Raw genomic sequence first — 18,905 nt, 5'->3', positions numbered from 1 at the left:
GGATGGACGCGCGTCCAGGAGTAACAGCTGTTCCCCAGGGGGGCCCCAGATCAGGCGGCCTGAGGCCCTGGTTCTAGGCTCTGTGACCAGGCGCTGTGACCTTGGGCACATCCCCGCCCCGACTGAGGGCCCGGAACTCTGCGTCTCGGGGGCGGGGAGGACGTACAAGGAGGGACAGGGCGCGCGCCTGAGGCCAACGGACGTCGGGTCTTCTGGCAGACCCCAGCCGGGGCCCGAACCCCAGCCGTCAGCCGTGTTTACATTCCACCCGCGCAGGCCACGCGGCTTTTTGCCGCTCCAGCGCCGCTCGGCTCCGCCCCCGGAGCCCTGCGACCCACCCCTCCGCCGCACTCGCGCCAGAGCTCCCCCGCGTCCCGCCTGCGCGGCCCCGCCCCCCCGCGCGCGCGGGCCAGCCCACGAGTCCGGCCCCGCGCGGGCTCCGCAGCTCTAGCCGCGCAGGCCCCGCCCGGCCTCCGGGCCTCGCCTCTCCGGCGCGCAGGCCCTGTCACTTAGCCCCGCCCCGCGCTGGCCCCGCCCCTGGCGGTCCGGAGCGCCGGGGCCGGCCAGCGCCACACGGGGCGGTCCTGAGGGCGGTGGCTGGGCGGGCCCGGGCCCTCGGGCGGCCGCTGAGGGGCTCCCAGCCGGTCGGGGCGGGGCGGAGGGTGGCGGGAGGGCGCGAGGGCGGGCCGGGGGCCCGTTCCGCGCGCTGGGATTTTTAAATGTCCCGCTCTTAGCCGGGCGCAGGAGCAGCCGGCTCGGCCGCCAGCGCGGTGTGGGGGCAGGCGCGGATCCCGCCACCGCCGCGCGCTCGGCCCTCCGCAGCCTCCCGCCTCCCGGCTTCCCGCTCGCCTCTGCCTCCTGCCTCCGGCCTCGGCTCGTGCAGCCCGCCTGCCTGCCGCGGAGACGGCTTCGGGTAAGGACCCCGCCGCGGGCTGCCGGACGGTGCGGCAGGCTGGGACTCCTGGAGCGCCCGGGTCGGGCCGGGCCGGGGTGGGGGTGGGGCGAGGCCGGGTCGCCGGGTCCCTGGAGGCGTCCGCGCGGGGTGCCCCGGTAGGGTGACTCAGGGACAGGCTACGGGGAGGTGTTGAGGGGAAGACTGAGGCAGCCGGGGCCCCGAGGGAGGCGATGGGCCGGCGAGGGTTTCGGGGGGCGTCGAGGGCCCCCCCCCACCCCGGGTTCCGACCCGGCATCGCCGGCCGCTGGCGGCGCCGCGGGTGACAGGCCACCCCGGGCCCATCGGCCATTTTCCCGACCGGCCCGGGAGGCTCCCGCCGCTGCTGCCGCCCGCGCGGGAGGGGGAGGGGTGCCCGGGACGGACCGGCGGGCCCTGGTCCCCTCCGCCGGCCGTCCTCACCCCACTGCCGCTTCGTGCCCCCAGGCCTGAGGTCTGATCCTGCGCCCAGCGCCATGCCGAGGGAAAAGAAGGAGAGGTGAGTGGCCTGGCCGCTGCGGGGAAAGGGAAGGTGTGCAGTGGTGGGGGAGGGGTGGGCCGAGATTTGGGGAGAACTCTTACCTCTGTGCCATCCTGGCTTTTCAGGGATGGGAAGGAACCCGGCACCATGAAAGAGGAAAGCGGCACCGATGTCTCTGTTCGCTCCAGGAAAAGGAAGGCAAATGTGGCCGTTGTGAGTACAAAGGAGACAGGTGGGGGAGGATTCCCCCCCACCCCCCTTCTTACCTGGGTACCAGGCTGGGTTCTGACCACATATATATTGATAGGGGGTCAAGGGGGGTGCGTTTGGCAGAAATGGTGCTCATAACCTTACCAGCTTTCTTTTTTTTCTCTCTCTCTGTGTTTTTGTCTTTGGGCTGTTTGGTGTGTTTCCTTGGGGTGTGGGTTGTTTTATGTTAGTTTTTGCAGGATCCAGATGAAGAAGTTGCCAAAATTGACAGGACCGTGAGACACCAGTGTGGCAGTCAGGTAGGTACATTTTCTGATTAGGTCTAAGTTGAGGGTCTCCTATTTTGGGGTCACATTAAGTCTCATATTTCCTTGCTTTCTGCTGAAGGCTTTTTCTCTTACTGTGGCCACAGTCCATACAACTGAGCGCTGTGCCTGTCAGTGGGCACTGACCTCTGCCAGCCTTGAGATTCCAGGAAGGTCTGTGTTCCTGACTGACATCCCTGAGATGACAAATATGCGCCGATGTCTGGAAGAACCAGAATGGACCTCACATAACTCAGTCCTCTCCTTTTGCCCTTGAGGAAACTGAGACTCAGTTAGAGGAAGAAAGTAACCCAGAGTCCTGTGCAAGCCAGGGGCGGAGTCTGTCCTACAGCCTCTCTGTGGGCTGGTGAACTGCGGGGAGGGCTCCTGAGACAGAGCTCTTTGGGTAACTGTGAGGATGGGGGTTTGTGTGTACACACATAAGCACACATCCACACTTGTGTTTCTTCGTCATGGTGCTTAAGGACTTCCCGTCCCTGCTCCCACCCCCTTTAGGTCATGTTTCAAACTTTTTCCCCCTTTCTGAAAGTTCTTCTAGCCCATCCAGCAATTACCTACAGTGGTCACTGTCACCTGGAGCTTGATCTGTCCTCCACCAGAGTATTAGGAGGACATTCTGTGTAATGATATGTGCATCTCAACACATTTTTAAAATTGACTAGTCCATTTCTCTTGCCCCTCCTTCATGGAGTTCCCGCCATATTTCTTACATGCTCATGGTATCATCATAATATCAGAAGTTCCTAGCAGAAAAAGCTTGTATTATCTCTCTGCCTCCAGAAATGGCTGGAGACTGTAGTTATGGCTCTAGTAGGGGAAGCAGCCTATCTCCAAACTAGCTGATTAGGCTTTCTGACGCTATAGCAGATAAAAGCTGAGCAGGAATAGTATTTGAGCTGAGGATACTGGTCCTGATTAGGTTAGCAGTGGAAGCACATCACTTTGTAGGGCAGTGAGCAACAGCCATAGCAACTGGGTTTGGAAGAGTGAAGGGCTTCAAAGTCGAGGGGCACATTATTTGTAAAAAGTTGTTACTGCACATAAGACCCTAGTAATTAGTATTTCTGGGGAGGTTCCACTGAATATTGAACAATGGCTTGATGATTTCCTTACTGTATTAGAAGAAGAAATACTTTACTTTAGGAAAGGAAATAAGAGAGTGCATTCCAAGTTCTTTCCTTTTTTTCCTTTTTTCTCCCTGTAAAGACTTCAAACCAAGCAAGTTAATTTTTGTGGATTTCTACTAAAATGGACCTCTACTTTGTGAAATTCAAGATTGGTTATTTTCCCACCTGTGTTTTGAATTGAAGTTTTTAAAAATGTATATTTATTTACTTATGGCTGTGTTGGGTCTTTGTTTCTGTGCGAGGGCTTTCTCTAGTTGGGGCAAACGGGGGCCACTCTTAATCGCGGAGCGCAGGCCTCTCACTATCGCGGCCTCTCTTGTTGTGGAGCACAGGCTGCAGACACGCAGGCTCAGTAGTTGTGGCTCACGGGCCTAGTTGCTCCGCGGCATGTGGGATCTTCCCAGACCAGGGCTCGAACCCGTGTCCCCTGCATTGGCAGGCAGATTCTCAACCACTGTGCCACCAGGGAAGCCCAGAATTGAAGTTTTTAACTTAGGATGAAGCAAAGCTGTCCCTGTTGACTTCTTGGAGTTTTAGGGTAGTTTCTGTTCTCAAAGATAACCTGAGCTGTGCCTAGGGTGCCTAAGGTGGGGCTTTGGTCCTATCCTTGGACTGCAGAGAGTTGATAGATGTGATAACATGAATAGCCATATTATTTCCCACTAGAAGGCGTTTTCATGGTTTTTCAGAGATTAATGACAACAGGTTTCTACACATTTTGCAAAGTAGATAGCTTGAAAATTACCCATCATTTATGGAGCAATCAATGTCTTATGTTATTTCTCTGTGTAGATTCATGAAGCTAGAATTTTGGGGTAACAACCTTTTTGCCAATTAATTACACAGAATTTTTCTCTGGAGTTATCATAGTTCAGCCCTGTTCAACAGCTCTGAGCTACTTGTAGCCCTCATGCTCAACTCCATGAAACTGCTTCGTCAAGACCACATGGAACCTTTGATTCTTACCTTAGGTTTTTCTCAATGAAGATAATACTCTTTTATCTAAAGTCTATTTAATATATCCATTTTTGTTGTTCAATTTTTTGCATGAGACCCAACTTTTTTACTGAAGTGGAGTCCTGGAATTTCTATTAGTTACTTCTCAGAACATAATTTTGCATAAGGTAGTTTTATTCTCAGTTAAAAGTTGGTGTCTTGCTGTTACCCAGTTCCTTCCTAAAGTCAGACTGATCTTGCTTTCTTTGAGACATGGTATACACTCAAGTTAAATGATACAGACTTCATTATTCTGCTTCATCCACTGGTTCCTAAAAGGCCAACTTTGGGAACCATTTGTCTGCTTGTGGTTCACCCAATTTTTCTGTGAACTACAGGTAGGGAAATGTTACCATTTTATCTCCAAAAGCCTCCTCTCAGCTATTTCAGCCATGTGGCTGTAGAGGGTGACAACCAGCTTCTGCTTTCAAAACTAGAATTCATTGTTGAATGAAGAGCAACTTAAAGCAGTTGTAATGTGACCCTTTTTGAGTCAAGGAAATACTACCAGCACATGATACTAGAACTGGAAGTGGATGTTGCCCTTCTCCAACAGCTGTTGGCAAGAGCTGTCATGGTTAATTTGCATGCCCAATTCTTTGCACGTTGGATGGAGAAGAGCTTTATCCTGCTTTGCTCTTCTCAGTACCCTGAAAGTGCTTCTGGCTTCCTCTGAAAGTGACCGGTGTGCTGTGATAGCCACCCTGTCCCATATCTTCCAGGCAGCACTTAGAGCCCAAGTTTCTATGTTCATATATAGTCTTCTCCGTTGTCTCTTTTCTAGTCAATATTAATGGTCTCTCTGCTTTAAAAAAAAAAAAAAAGCCAAGAGTCTCAGACTTTTTATAGAGCTTCCATACTGGCAGGATTGTTAACATGCCCTGTCTTCAATAAAATTACTATTTTATAATTTTAAAAATCAATAATAGTCCTTTAGAGTAAGATAATAGAGTAGCTTTAAAAGGAAAAATGTTAAATGGCAAAATGACATTATTTTCCAAATATTAAAAATTGACTTAAATTAAGTATCTGAAATCTTTAAAAGAAGCATTGTTTGGGTTTTTTTAATAGGTATATATATATTTTTTAGATGTTGGGGGTAGGAGTTTATTAATTTATTTATTTTTGCTGTGTTGGGTCTTCGTTTCTGTGCGAGGGCTTTCTCTAGTTGTGGCACGCGGGGGCCACTCTTCATCACGGTACGCGGGCCTCTCACTATCGCGGCCTCTCTTGTTGCGGAGCACAGGCTCCAGACACGCAGGCTCAGTAGTTGTGGTTCACGGGCCTGGTTGCTCCGCGGCATATGGGATCCTCCCAGACCAGGGCTCGAACCCGTGTCCCCTGCATTGGCAGGCAGATTCTCAACCACTGTGCCACCAGGGAAGCCCTGTTTGGGTTTTTAATGATGGTTTATTCAATTAGCATTTATCACTCTGCAAGGCTTTGGGGTGGGTTTTAGAGGTCTTCAGGAATATCTAGGCTTTATCTCTACAGACTTTTTAATATATCCTGTGACTATTGCTTGATTCGGTTTTAACTAGGCAGATGCTCCTTTTGTTTCATTTTGAGTTAAGGAAAAGGAAAGGTCCCCGTTTTGTAATAATTTTGGCTTGACCTGCAACCAAAGGAAGATGTCACATTTGGTGGGTTTTGTTTTAAAATGGGGAGACTTTAAATATAGATGGCAATCAGTTTACATTTTTTATACTTGTGATTGTGGAGTGCTTATGTAAATGCTTTTACTGGAAATTGTCTTTCACTTTTAAGACATTTAATTAGGTTAGTTGTACTTATTAAAAAAAACAAATCTTTGAATTGTGACCAAATAATCTCACAACACACTTTAGGAGTCATGCTCAGTGTCTTACTGAGCTGCCAATAGATTTTATTCTTTTGTTTTTTTGGTAACGTAAGAGCTGTTTGCATTTTGTCTTACCCTTCCTGCGTCTATTTTGCTGCTCAATCACTTCATATGAGGATGATGATGTGGAGGGTAAAATGCTACTGACTGTAGTTTTCTTAGGTTTTACTGCATAGACTCCTAAGCTAATGACAAAATGAAATGAAAGCTTGGAGTCATTTCTGTGTCTTCCGTGCTATCTCCATCTTAATTTAGGCCAGAATATTGACTTAGGCCTAGAGGTTTCTCTCCAGCGTGAAGACATTTTCTGTTTTACTGGCTGTTTGACAAATCAATGAATGTAAAAACAGCTGGTTTACATCAAACATTTTTTTAATGTGTCTTTCTTTGCAGCCTTGGGACAGTAATACAGTCTGTGAAAACCCCTGTTCCTTGATTCCCACACCTGACAAAGAAGAGGATGAGCTCGTATACCCGAATTCTGCGTATAAGCCTCAGAGTTGCACACCATCTAGAGCCTCGCCACTGCCTGTACTGAAGTAAGCTGACTGCTGAGTGCCTTCTGGATCTCTTACTCCCTGTGTGCACTCCTGCCTCACTAGTATGGATGCATACTGACACCTGTCTTTTGCTTGCTTTTGTTTTTTGTAGCTGGGCAAATAGAGAGGAAGTATGGAAAATCATGTTAAACAAGGAAAAGACATACTTGAGGGATAAGCACTTTATGCAGCGGCACCCTCTTCTGCAGCCTAAAATGCGAGCGATTCTTCTAGATTGGTTAATGGAGGTGAGCTGGAGCCTTCCTGTTAACTAGAAGCATTGGCCATTTCTAGTTTCTTCTGTGCTGTTATAATCTCTTCAAGTGTTTGATTCCATTGACACGTTCTGTGTCTCTGAACTGTGGTATATATACTACAGTGGCCTAACTTTTTTGCTTATGTACTTCCTTAAAAGAATTTCTGAAGTATCTTTACCCCTTAGATATTTTTAATTTGGCATCTAATTTTTTTCTCAAAGTTTAAGTAGTTGCAAAGGTTGTATTTTCCAGTTAATTATAAATATTGATATTTGATCTTTCAATTTGTAAAAACTCAAATTGCTTTTTATTTTTTTTGTGTGTGGTACGCGGGCCTCTCACTGTTGTGGCCTCTCCCATTGCGGAGCACAGGCTCTGGATGCGCAGACTCAGCGGCCATGGGCCACGGGCCCAGCCACTCTGCGGCATGTGAGATCTTCCCGGACCAGGGCACAAACCCGTGTCCCCTGCATCGGCAGGCGGACTCTCAACCACTGCGCTACCAGGGAAGCCCCTCAAATTGCTTTTGAGTGTACACAGTGGAATGTGGATAACAGCTATTTGATAGCCACTACCAAATGTTTTAAAAATATATGAACAAATTTATCTTTGAGTCAGAAAATTTACATTGTTTCTTTTTAACTCCTTGGGATTCATTTCTCTTTACCCACGGAATTTTATCCTAACAAAATATTTTGTTCAAATCTTTTATTGATCACACTATCATACTTCTCTACAATAATTGATCAAAATAACAAGTATTACAAATGGTGATGAATAATTGTTAAACATAAAAAGTAATATTGTATAGGCAGTGCACCTCCTTCTGGGAGGAAGTGTGGGTGACTCAGTAGTGGCTCAATTAAGGACACTTCCTGGACACCTCTGTAAGCCTTGGGTGGGTGAGAAGTGGGCTTTCTTCTGTGATGTGGAAGGACATCTCAGGCAGATCTGTTTTATGAAAGCACATATGGAAGTTGAGTGTCTAAGTATTCCCTAAAACTGAACTGTGCCATGTACCCTTTAGGAAGTCTGTATTAGCAGGGGTATGTGTACCCCTGTTGTGCTTGTCCTAGAGTCAAATCCCCTGCTGCCATTTTACGTCTGTGTGCTTCAGTCAGGCAAGTCACTTAACTGTGAGTCTTGGTTTTCTCATCTGTAATGTTTTCTAGCAATATTTGCTTGCAGAGTTTGTGTGGATTAGAAATAAGTACAATTTACATGGTAGGCAAGAAAAAATAGCTATTTTTATCGTTCTTAATTTGCTTTTCTTTATTGGTCCCTGAAAATGTCACCATGGAAAATGTACAAATGTACAAATTCTTTGGCCTTGCTGTTGTCCACAGACCCACCATGGCACATAGCCCTTAGGGGCCTTTTGGAACATTTTATAATTCCTTGAAGCATTAGATGTGGTATGCTTTAACCTCTCAGGCTTCAGCTCATAAGATGATGTGACTGAGAGGTTCTGTTTTATATAATGCAATTGATGCCATTGATGCAATTGATGCTTTAAAGAAATGATTTTCCCTGCAAGTCAATGAAAAAAGTCATGTAATATTATTGAAAGGATAGAAAAGAATGGTAACCTTTATGTCTTCAGTGGGACAAGACTAGAGTCCACAGTTCACAGGCAGTCTCATCTGCAGCGATGTTAAGTTTCCCAGCCCCTAGCCCAGCCAAGAAGTCTGTACATAAGAAAGGCAGTGCTTATGCTGTGTGCCCAATGGTGAGCTGGGTAAAGTAGTCTGAAAGTTTGTTCCTTAGAGAACAGAAGCTCTAGTTTTACTTCTAATCCTATTGTAGTTGTGTTATTTTATAAAAACTAACTCTAAATATGGCTCCACCTGGACTTCAGAAACACTCTTTGGTGATTGATGGAGTTTTCTACTAATGTTCTGTTTGTTGTTTCCTTTGGTACCTTTTCTACTTATTAACCCCATGAAGTGTACTTACATGGGATATACTGTTTAGGAACAGCAGTTTTAAATGCACAATCAGACACTTGATGACAGTAATGAATTGAGGTCTAATATTTCCTTGGTCCTTTTCAACTCCATCATGTACACTATTTCACCATGCCTCACAGCAATCCTGTGAGGTAGGCAAAACAGATATTGTCCTAATTTTATAGTCTGAGATAATCCAAATGGGTTTGTCTAAAGGGGAGCCTATGCTGGAACCTAGATCTCCGAGTCTTTTGTTTAATGTTTTTAAAAAACCATTTGCCTCTTGTGATTAACAGATTAACAGTGTTTTAGTGTTGTAGTCTTTAAATAAATGTATGTTCCAGCTTTCAAACTTTCATACTGATAGTGCCCATTATGAAGAAATATGGTAGTTCTTTCCTCATGTCATAATGAAACTTATAAAGGGGGACACCTTTCTTTGAGAAAATTCCATTTTTCCTTGAAATGCTGCTTTTAACAGGCTGTGAATGTACCTTCTTTTGCAGCCTGTGAACATTTGCTTATATTATAGATCACAGAACACTTCATCCTTATACCTGAGTTCCAGTTTTTCATTGTGCATGTGCTTAGGGACAAGCAAGGTAACCATCCTTTCAGAGAAGCCAGGTTCTCTCTCTTGATTTGGTTATATTATCCTTCACCAAACTCATGACAAGTTTTTTGTCTTTCTTTTTTTCTCAAGTAACTGTTCTAAAACTTACTATTTTTTCAGGTGTGTGAAGTTTATAAACTTCACAGAGAGACATTTTACTTGGCACAGGATTTCTTCGATCGGTATATGGCAACACAACAAAATATTGTAAAAACGCTTTTACAGCTTATTGGGATTTCGTCTTTATTTATTGCTGCCAAACTTGAGGTAAATAATTTTCAAATATTTGTTATGTAGTACATGCTTGAGCTCCACTGAGATTAGGGGAAGAGGTCAACTATTTGTCTAAATTTTTCTAATTTGAGGCCTTCTAAAGTTCAGCCACACACACAAAAAAGCTAGAAATTAACCAAGAAAAGTATGAGTATATAAAATGCTTAGGTTAATATAATTCCTTTAATCAAAAAAATTGAACTTTGACCTGAGAGGATTAAAATTTTGGTGTGATTAGAAGGGTGAATGGGCACAGCTTTCAAACATGTTGAAAAGGTGAAAATTTCAAAGCTCCCCATTGAGTAAAAGTTTGATTGATTTATTGATTGATTGATGTGGGTAAGTGTTTCATTTCTTTCACAATTAATGCATTTTGAACCACTGGAGTGGCTCTTGTATTTATCCCATCAATGTACCCTTTCCTTCTTTCTATATCATCATATTAAAAAGAATAAATTGGGAGGTACATTATAAGTTAAAACTATCAGAGATGGACTTTTTGCCAGTAGTATCTTCCTTTTATTTCCTTTCAGGAAATCTATCCTCCAAAGTTGCACCAGTTTGCTTATGTTACAGATGGGGCTTGTTCAGGAGATGAAATTCTTACCATGGAGTTAATCATTATGAAGGTTGGTTACAAGTTAGTTTTTCAGTCCTTTTTAAAAATTCCTACATAATATCTTTTCTATATTCAGCATGAGTGCATCTGGCTAGGTGTTCTCTAGGTGGACACACTGTGGCATGGGAAATGGCTGCATTTTGAACTCCTTTAGAGGACCAAAGGGAGTAGTAATGTCTTTTTCTTTTTTCAACCATTGGTCTCTTTTCTCTCTGTTTTCCCTTAGGCCCTTAAGTGGCATTTAAGTCCCCTGACCATTGTGTCCTGGCTGAATGTATACATGCAGGTCGCATATCTAAATGATTTTTATGAAGTGCTCCTGCCGCAGTATCCTCAGCAAATCTTCATACAGATTGCAGAGGTAAGTGGCTTTATTACCTCTGTGGGGCGACCTACCCCACCACTAGATGGAGTAACTTTAGAAGGGATGTGTGTTGGGCATGTCCCTCAGTGTTCTTTTCTTCTCCATAGCTTTTAGATCTCTGTGTCCTGGATGTCGGCTGCTTAGAATTTTCTTATGGGGTACTTGCTGCTTCTGCCTTGTATCATTTCTCTTCATCTGAATTGATGCAAAAGGTTTCAGGTACGTTGGCTTTCCAGTCCATTCATAGGTGTATTGAACTTATAAACCAGTTGTTGGCCTCATTTGAGCCTAACGTGTATTTTCATTGCAGGGTATCAGTGGTGTGATATAGAGAAGTGTGTCAAGTGGATGGTTCCATTTGCCATGGTTATAAGGGAAACAGGAAGTTCAAAACTTAAGCACTTCAGGGGAGTTCCTGCTGAAGATGCACACAACATCCAGACCCATATAAACAGCTTGGATTTGCTGGTCAGTACTGTTCCTTGTTTCCCAGACGAATTCTTAAAACTGCCCGAGCAGCCTCTTCACTTTCTTTCCCACAGGCTCCAGATATCCCCAAAAGACTCTGATTCTTTTAATTCCGTGGCAAAGAAAAATGGTGGTCAACAGATCCTCTCTCTAAGTATCATGTAGCCCAGAGACTTTTAGATTGTTCTTTGCTATTTTTTTCCTTCACTCATCTCCATAGAAAAAAGCACAAAGTAAGTGAAGCCCAAAGGATACGTTCTTCCATGTTAACATTTCTGGCTTTTATTCTTATCATCAGGACAAAGCCCAAGTAAAGAAAGCCATATTGTCTGAAGAAAATAGGATTTCTCCTCTCCCCACTGGGGTCCTCACCCCACCACAGAGCAGTAAGAAGCAGAGCAGTGGGCAAGGAACAGCATGACCACACCAGCATCCTCACCAAAGACAGCTGTGCGGAAGTGCCTGCCCCCAGTTCTCTCCCGTCTACTGCAGCAGAGGCGTGCATTTGCTTTTACAGATATTTAAATGGAAGAGCATGTCTCTTCCGCAACAGAAGGTTTCTGTGGATGGCATTGGACAGGGAGAAGTGTTTCTTATTGAATGCTTAGATTTTTTTAATAAGTGGGTCAAGTACACCAGCCACCTCCAGAACACCAATGAGTGCTCCAGATGCTGCTAAGGAGGGTGATACTTGACTTGATTGACTGTTCACACAAATAACAAAGGCTTGAAGTTGAGGAGTGCCATGTTGCTGTTGGTCTCCCCCTGGCTGTTCTGGGTCGAGTCGTATTAAGTGGAACAGGTGGTTGTGAGCGTTAACGGTGCGCAGCCCACAACCAGCTATGCTGGGGGCCTCCCCTTTCCATACTATCAGTTGACAGTGTACAATGCCTTTCATGAACTGTTGTTTTGTAAGTGCTGCTATGTTTATCTGTTTTTTAATAAAGATAAAACACTGTCTTTGAGACAGCTGGTTTTATGAGCTATGTCTGGTAATTTAAGTTAGGAGTCAACTTTGAATGTGGCTATATCAGGTTCTCTTTTTTAACTTCATGCTTCTCAAAGCTCAAGCCTCTCAAGCAAATATATTAAAAGAAAACTTTTGAAGTGAGCTTCAGGTGCAGCCTCACAGGCCTCCTCAGGGCCCCTGAGCTAGAATGAGGCTCTGATTGGCATCTTCCAACAGTGCCCTGTGAAGTGGTGGCTCCCGGCGGCCTCACTGGCTGGCTGTGGTGATAGTAGTGAAGTCACGTCTGCATCGAGAGGATTCTTAGGTATGATTCCTTCCCGAGCACAGGACAAGGGTCATAAAGTATCTGTAATTAGTGTTATTTAATACTCTTTTCATCCTTACCCAAAGCTTAACCTAAAGTATTTTTTTTGTTCGGAGAACTTGTTAACATAGTAGCCTAAAACTATACTTTGAACAAGAAAATGCAAAGTAAAATTATATGTAGTTCAAGGCCGTGATATTCGTATATAGTCTGTTCCCTGACCATTTATGGAATCACCAAGTGCCTTGCTAACAGAGGAGGTTACTGTCCACTTTAAGGCCCAGTGTGTACAGTTCACATCATGTTTTGTGGGACATTCCCAAAGTGATGGCCTTGTCAAGTCTTGTGTTTCATTTTCTCACAATGCTTTGGTGTATGTATGGGTTCATTAAGGGAGGGTGAATGAGCAAATAAATATCATTTATTTCAACTTGGTATTTTATTATTTTGCAAAAATCTATCTGAAGTAGAAAGAAAAACAGCCACTTTTAATCTACCATATTTATATGAAATTTGAGAGATCCTACTTTTTCACATTGTGATGTTATATTTCTGGCAGTTCTAATACAGTTTTCTTAATAAATGCATTATAAATCTACATGTAATGGTATTTAGTCAAATGATACTCCTAGCTAATTATTTCTTCATCTCAGAAATGCTCTTGCCTTATAAGTAGTGAATTTTTAATGGTGATCATTTGTGACTTGAAAAATCCTAAAAGTGGTTAATTTATATTTGACATTCTGTGCAAAAATATGGCACTGAAAACATTTCTATTTTCAAAGTTTTATATAAGTTTGAGAGCTTGGCAAATGTGAGGAAACACTGGTTTGAAAGCATGTTTGAGGTAAATGCTTCATGGACCGTTTGGCAAGCTATTGTACTGCAGAGAGTGTTAGTTACTGAGTATGCTGAGATGAGGCTGCCTTACGTGTAAATTGTCAGAGGGCAGCATTTCTGGAGACTCAGTATTTTTTTAAATGGCACTGTTGCCACAGGCAGCTCTTAATAATCTGTGCTAATAAAGGATAAGTCCCAGAAGGGTAAGTGAAATCCATAGTAGCCAGTATTTTCTGTGGCTCTGTCAGAAACCCTAAATGCCACTAGTAAGTAAAATCAAGTTTCCCCTCTTACAGGAGCGTCTTCCATTTGCTAGCAGTCAGTATAAACTTTGGCCCCTCACTGGTCAGCTCTATACGCATTTGCCAGATCACGTTTGTTCTGCAATTCATCTGAAACCAGCTGAGGCGAGGTGATACCAAACAGGTAGCAGGGGTGGAAGTGGCAGCTCTAGTCACCTCTGGTGAACAAATGCTCTGAGGCAGAGATGCGTCAGCAGGAAGGACCCAGAAAAGCAACAGGAGTGTGGGCCCTTGGTCTAACTTAACTTGTGTTAGAGCTAGAGAAACAGTAATTTATCAAAAGCAACCATGAAGACTGATTGGATTGTGGTAGAGCACACCACACCCTCACATCCCACCCCAGCTCACAGAATTCACTCACTGGCCCTTATCAGAGCTGCTGTCAGGTCTCTGTCCCCCGTGCCCAAGAAAGAAAACACTGGTCTTCAGGTGGTGGGTGTTGAAGGTTTTCCAAGGTCCCCCATATGGAACTTGGACAGCTCGTTGTTTCACGGAGGTCATTTCATACCAGTGGGTGAATAAATGATGCTGAGGTTCACGTTCCTGAGGCCGGTAAGCAAAACTGTGAGGTCCTTTAAGATCTGGAGCTTAGTGTGAGGCTACACTTCTCCAACTCAGACACAAAGGAGATTGGAGTTTATTTGGGCAAAATTAGGCTGTACCTCAGAGCAGGGATGGAAAGAGAAATCAAATCTGATAATGTCTAGTCATATTTACCCAACCGTGCATTTTCCTACCACATGTTCAGCATTTTGAAATTCAAATCACAATTATACCTTGGACATTGTTAGAAGACTATTTTTATCCCTGCTGTAATCATCTAATTTGCTGATTACAGGTCTCAAATTGCCACAGAGAACTCAATTTTTGAAAGAATTGTCCTGTTTGATCAAATATGTTATTCAAGCAATGCAGTCATTTGTTCCACAAGGTTACCTGCCAGGCAGAGCTAACCAGGAGTAATAGCATTAGAAGCCTATACTTAAAATCAAGCATGAGCTAATCTGCCTGTGACAATAGAGTCTTAAATATAATTTGTGGCAGATTCTTTAGTTCTTGCACTGACAGACAATTGCATTTTGTATTCAATGAGCATAGATTTTTCCTACCTCATCCCAATTCCAAATTTAACTCAGAAGACTCTAATGTGCTCAGCTTCACAGGCTAACAGGTACTATTTCCCAGGAGCCTCAGACAGGAGGGCAATGCTCTCCTTTATTCAATAAACACTCCCTCTGCCCCCCTTTTAAATCATTTTACTGATCAATGCCAATTCCAAAAATTGTGTAGCATCTGACTGCGGTGAGGTTCATGTCTGATGCTGGTGTCCCTGGCATGATGTGTGAGCTGGCCTCTCCTGGGAGCCCCTGCTGTGTGTTGGCGTTACCAGCCCTGGAGACAAAAGCATGCAGGGCACAGACCACCGAGAGCTCATGAGAGCCTGGGAGACAGAAGAACAGCTGGAATCCTCCAGAGGGCAGCGGTGTGAAAGGTGAGCATGGAGTGGGAGCCGTACCTGTGCTTGAGAGGGAGGCTGTTGAGTCCTCCCCAGCAGGCCTGGAAAAGTGGAGTGGAAGGAGGGAGGCGAGGCAGAAGAGGTGACAAAGCCTACATCACAAAGGGCTTTTGCACGTCAAGCTCAAGACGGGCCTGATATCCCTGGCAGCAGAGCTGGGGTATAAGAGGAGAGTGAGAGCTCAAAGCGACATGTGGACACAGAGATTGAGGAAACAAGCCCAGAGTCATGCTTCTGTGCCACAGAAAAGTGACCGTGCAGGCCGCGAGGGGCACGAAGGACGACGAAGGGGCATCAATGAAAGTAACTTCCAAATGGCCCTGCTTGAGGGACTGCCACGCATCACTCCCAGGCCACAGTGATCTCGGGCCCTGCACCTCTGCATCCTCAGCCAGCTGGAACCTCACCTCCTGCAGGAGATGGACCCTGTCTGGGGCCCACACTGATGTCATTTCTTCGTTGAGCTCTGGAGGCAGTTACCTGGAGCTGGGACCTGGCCCTGCCACTTCACAATGTGATTTTGGGCACCATGCTTAACTTCTCCAAGCCTAGTAATTCTCAGCTGTGAAATGGGGATGATAACAGTATTTGCCCCATGAAGTTAAGAGGGAGATTCAATGGGAGAATGCATAAAAAAATGCTTAGCATAGCACCTAGCACATTAAAAAGAAACAATACAAGATGGTTGCCGCTGCTATTATTGCCGCTGATGCTGCTGGTGATACCAAGGTAGGCTGTCAGACTGAGGCCCTGGAGGGGAGTAGCCCTGCAATGGGGACTCCAAGAACACGTGGCACTTGCTCTGAGGTGCCCTTAGCCTCCCTAGGCTCCTCCCCCGAGGTCTGCCCCTGGCCCTCCCCAGACTTCAACTCCATCTCTCTCCTGCCCTTCCTGGACAGCCTCCTTGAAAGTATCATGTCCACCTGCTGTCCCTCCTCCCTCAGGCTCCTCCAGTGGGGCTTCTGTCCCCACGCACCACACACTACCCTTGCCGAGGCCACCCATGATGGCCATGTGGCACCCTTCAACCTTCATCTCACGGGGCATCTTTGCCACAGTTAGCACTGCTGACCCCACCTTCTCCCAGAAAACTTTTGCCCTCCCTGACTTCTCACACAGACACTCGATGCCCCCTGGTAACCCTCCCTAATCCCATAGTTTTTCTCTCCTCCTCAGAGCAAACCACCACCCCGAGGTCAGTATGGATGATTTCCACACATATTTTGGGAATTTTATCATTTATAGTTGGATTCACAAGCAATAGATTTACAGAAAACATTGCTTTGGGTGTTTTTAAAATTCACATAAATGGAACCAAGCCTCACACATCATAATATCACTTGTTATTTTTTTCAACATTAGTTTCAAGATTTACCCACGTTGACACATGTAGGGTTGGGTTTATTCATTTTTAACTGTGATAGAGTTTTCTCTTGAGCGAATGTATATAACATATACATTCTCTCCCATGCTGATCCACATATAGGTTTCCAATTTTTTCACCATCATAGACAGTGCTGTAGTCAACATCTTGTGCACACGTGTGTCACGTGTGTTAATTCCTTAGGGCACATTCCTAGGTGTGGTATTGCCATGTCAAAGGGCATGTGCTTTTGTGATTTTGCTAGATGTGGTCAGTTACTCCCCCAAATTGTGCCAATTTATATTCCCAGGTGGGGAGTGTGAGAGTTCCTGTCTTCCCACATCTGCACTTGGTAATGCTATCTTTTCTTCCCAGTAAAATCGCTATTATTTAACTTTATTGGTTTTTCTATGATTACAAAAGTGGAGCATGTTTGTTATAATAAGTTAGAATAGTACAAACACGTACAACATAAAAAGTGAAAATCCCAGAATGTTTTCTGTTCATACACTAGCATATAAATAAATGAAAACGTTTGCTGTTTTTCTACAGGGTTGTTTCATTCAACTGTATCATCTCTAAGTAGTTTAAAATGCACATACACATACAAACTTGCTCCTTTTTTATTTTTATTTTTCAGTGGTGGCCTGCCAATTGATTTCATTACTTAGCACATAATTTCAGGGCCTGGCACATTAAACATTTTCTCCATGTGTAGATGGATTGATCCTTACATGTATAATCACTTTCATTAAGTTTCTTCTTTTCCATGCCCAGAAGAACATAGGCTATCTTCTTTCTTTCTTCCTTCCTTTCTTTCTTTTCTTTTCTGTCTTTCTTTCTTTCATTTATTTATTTATATTTGGCTGCGTTGTGTCTTCTTTGCTGTGTGTGGGCTTTCTCCAGTTGTGTCGAGTGGGAACTACTCTTTGTTGTGGTCCGCAGGCTTCTCACTGCGGTGGCTTCTCTTATTGAGGAGCACAGGCTCTAGGTGCACGGGCTTCAGTAATCGTGGCACGCAAGCTCAGTAGTCGTGGTGCACAGGCTTAGTTGCTCCGTGGCATGTGCGATCTTCCCGGACCAGGGCTCGAACCCGTGTCTCCTGCGTTGGCAGGCAGATTCTTAACCACTGCACCACTAGGGAAGTCCCCATAGGCTACCTTCTACTTGCAAAAGACCAACATTAAGATTGAAAACCAAGATATTAATAGGAAAGAGTCTTTGGGAACGTTGCAAGGGTGGGATGATATACAAGCAAGCGCCCAGGCACCAATGCATCATCAAGAGCTAGACAGACCCATCCATTCCCCAGGACTGTGATGAACCAGCCTAGCAGTGCCTTTCTTAATAGAAAAAATAAAAAAATAAAAAGTTAATATATTCCAGCAGTCACAGCCTGAATCATCCAGAAAATACTCTGTGTCTGTCTTGCTAAGCACCTAACCAAGTTATCTCTTGTTAGAGACAAGCAGCGAACATTCAATCTGTGTGAGGTAAAGACTTGGTCAGAAGCGATTCCCCTGGAGTTCTGTGTCCTCCATCCTTCCCCAACCGAAGCTGTGAGGGTCCCTGCAGCAGACAGGACGGAGGTTAGAGGCTGAACCTCAGGGCTGTAGGTCCTGTGCTGGCATGGGGGCTTTATTGTGTTTGGGCTGCAAATGGGGTTTTAAAACATTTGAGTCAACGTTTGAAACTTGGGAAAGCTCACATACAGATATCCCCAGCTCTGGGCAGCACGGTCAGTCTGCAGAGAACCAGAATCCCCACCATTCCCTGCTGCCTTGCAGGGCCCACTGCTGTTGATCTTCACTTGGTGACCTGTGACTCCATCAAAAGCAAGAAAACAGTATAGATCAAGAAAGTGGAACGTCTCAAGAAAAGTGGCAGAGAGAGCATATTTCTCCCTGGAAGCGCAGAATATTTGAACATGTTTAATATTCAGGACAAAGTGTCTTGGTGTCCAAAGGCATGTTCTTTACCTGCCTGGCTCCCACAGGCAGCTGAGTTTCAGACTCCTGGATGTATGGGAGAGTCTCAGCTGGCTCTCACCCCAAGGCCTGTGGGGCTTTCAGCTCATCACTTGCCTGCTCCGGGCCTCCGGTTCCTTACCCACCCAGAAGGCGGTGTGGCCACAAGCACGTGCCTCTCAGGGGTTGAGTTGCTTTCTGTTTCTGTTCAGACTCTAGTCTTCCAGGTGGTGATAAGACATGAGTTTGGGGTGTTTCAGGTTTGCAGTCATACTTTAGGGACCCCCCCCACTTCCTGTCATGCAAAGGAGTTTCATTTCTCTAGATGTCAGGAGGGCAACAGTGTGCAGGGCAGACGTCAGCCTGGCAAGCAGGTAGCTGAAAGCCTGTCAGGGGCTGAGAGTTGCCTCACCTCTCCCTGGGCCTCCAGGCCTCCCGGTGACTCTCAGCGTGACCTTTGACCCCCAGCTAGGGCATGTCAAGGCCAGAGGTGGGGCAGGTGTGATTCCAGGGCTGCTGTCAGAAAACGGACCCCCAACCAAAGGCTGGTGCCTGAAAAGTTACTGGCTCTACCAGGTGGCTTGAACATGGCCTTGAGTGGGAGGGACCTCAGGCCTCCCTCAGAAACC

General features: G+C 45.5%; 1 protein-coding gene across 2 annotated transcripts; it reads left to right on the top strand.

The window, feature by feature from the left end:
- The first annotated feature begins 680 nt into the window (after nucleotides 1-680).
- On the top strand, nucleotides 681-11,993 carry CCNE1 (cyclin E1). Of its 2 annotated transcripts, none has more exons than XM_060130197.1 (12): nucleotides 681-913; nucleotides 1,379-1,430; nucleotides 1,538-1,625; nucleotides 1,862-1,921; nucleotides 6,326-6,471; nucleotides 6,584-6,719; nucleotides 9,411-9,557; nucleotides 10,097-10,192; nucleotides 10,409-10,543; nucleotides 10,654-10,765; nucleotides 10,857-11,014; nucleotides 11,313-11,993. In XM_060130197.1, exons 2-12 carry the CDS (start codon nucleotides 1,408-1,410, stop codon nucleotides 11,433-11,435), a joined length of 1,224 nt encoding a protein of 407 aa, XP_059986180.1. In that variant the 5' UTR covers nucleotides 681-913; nucleotides 1,379-1,407; the 3' UTR covers nucleotides 11,436-11,993. The 2 variants fall into 2 exon arrangements, with proteins under 2 accessions (XP_059986180.1, XP_059986179.1); XM_060130196.1 differs by having other exon boundaries at nucleotides 1,853-1,921.
- Nucleotides 11,994-18,905: the final 6,912 nt, after the last annotated feature.

Source organism: Lagenorhynchus albirostris, chromosome 19 (genome assembly GCF_949774975.1).
Source record: "Lagenorhynchus albirostris chromosome 19, mLagAlb1.1, whole genome shotgun sequence".
NCBI lineage: Eukaryota > Metazoa > Chordata > Mammalia > Artiodactyla > Delphinidae > Lagenorhynchus > Lagenorhynchus albirostris.
The sequence above is the reverse complement of the archived record's forward strand: the minus strand, read 5'-3'. Positions and strand labels throughout refer to the sequence as shown.

Coding starts and splice junctions, on each gene's coding strand:
- CCNE1 (XM_060130196.1), top strand. CDS start 1,408: ATGCCGAGGGAAAAGAAGGAGAG. Junction 6,720..9,410: donor TTCTAGATTGGTTAATGGAG/GTGAGCTGGAGC, acceptor CTATTTTTTCAG/GTGTGTGAAGTTTATAAACT. Junction 9,558..10,096: donor TTATTGCTGCCAAACTTGAG/GTAAATAATTTT, acceptor ATTTCCTTTCAG/GAAATCTATCCTCCAAAGTT.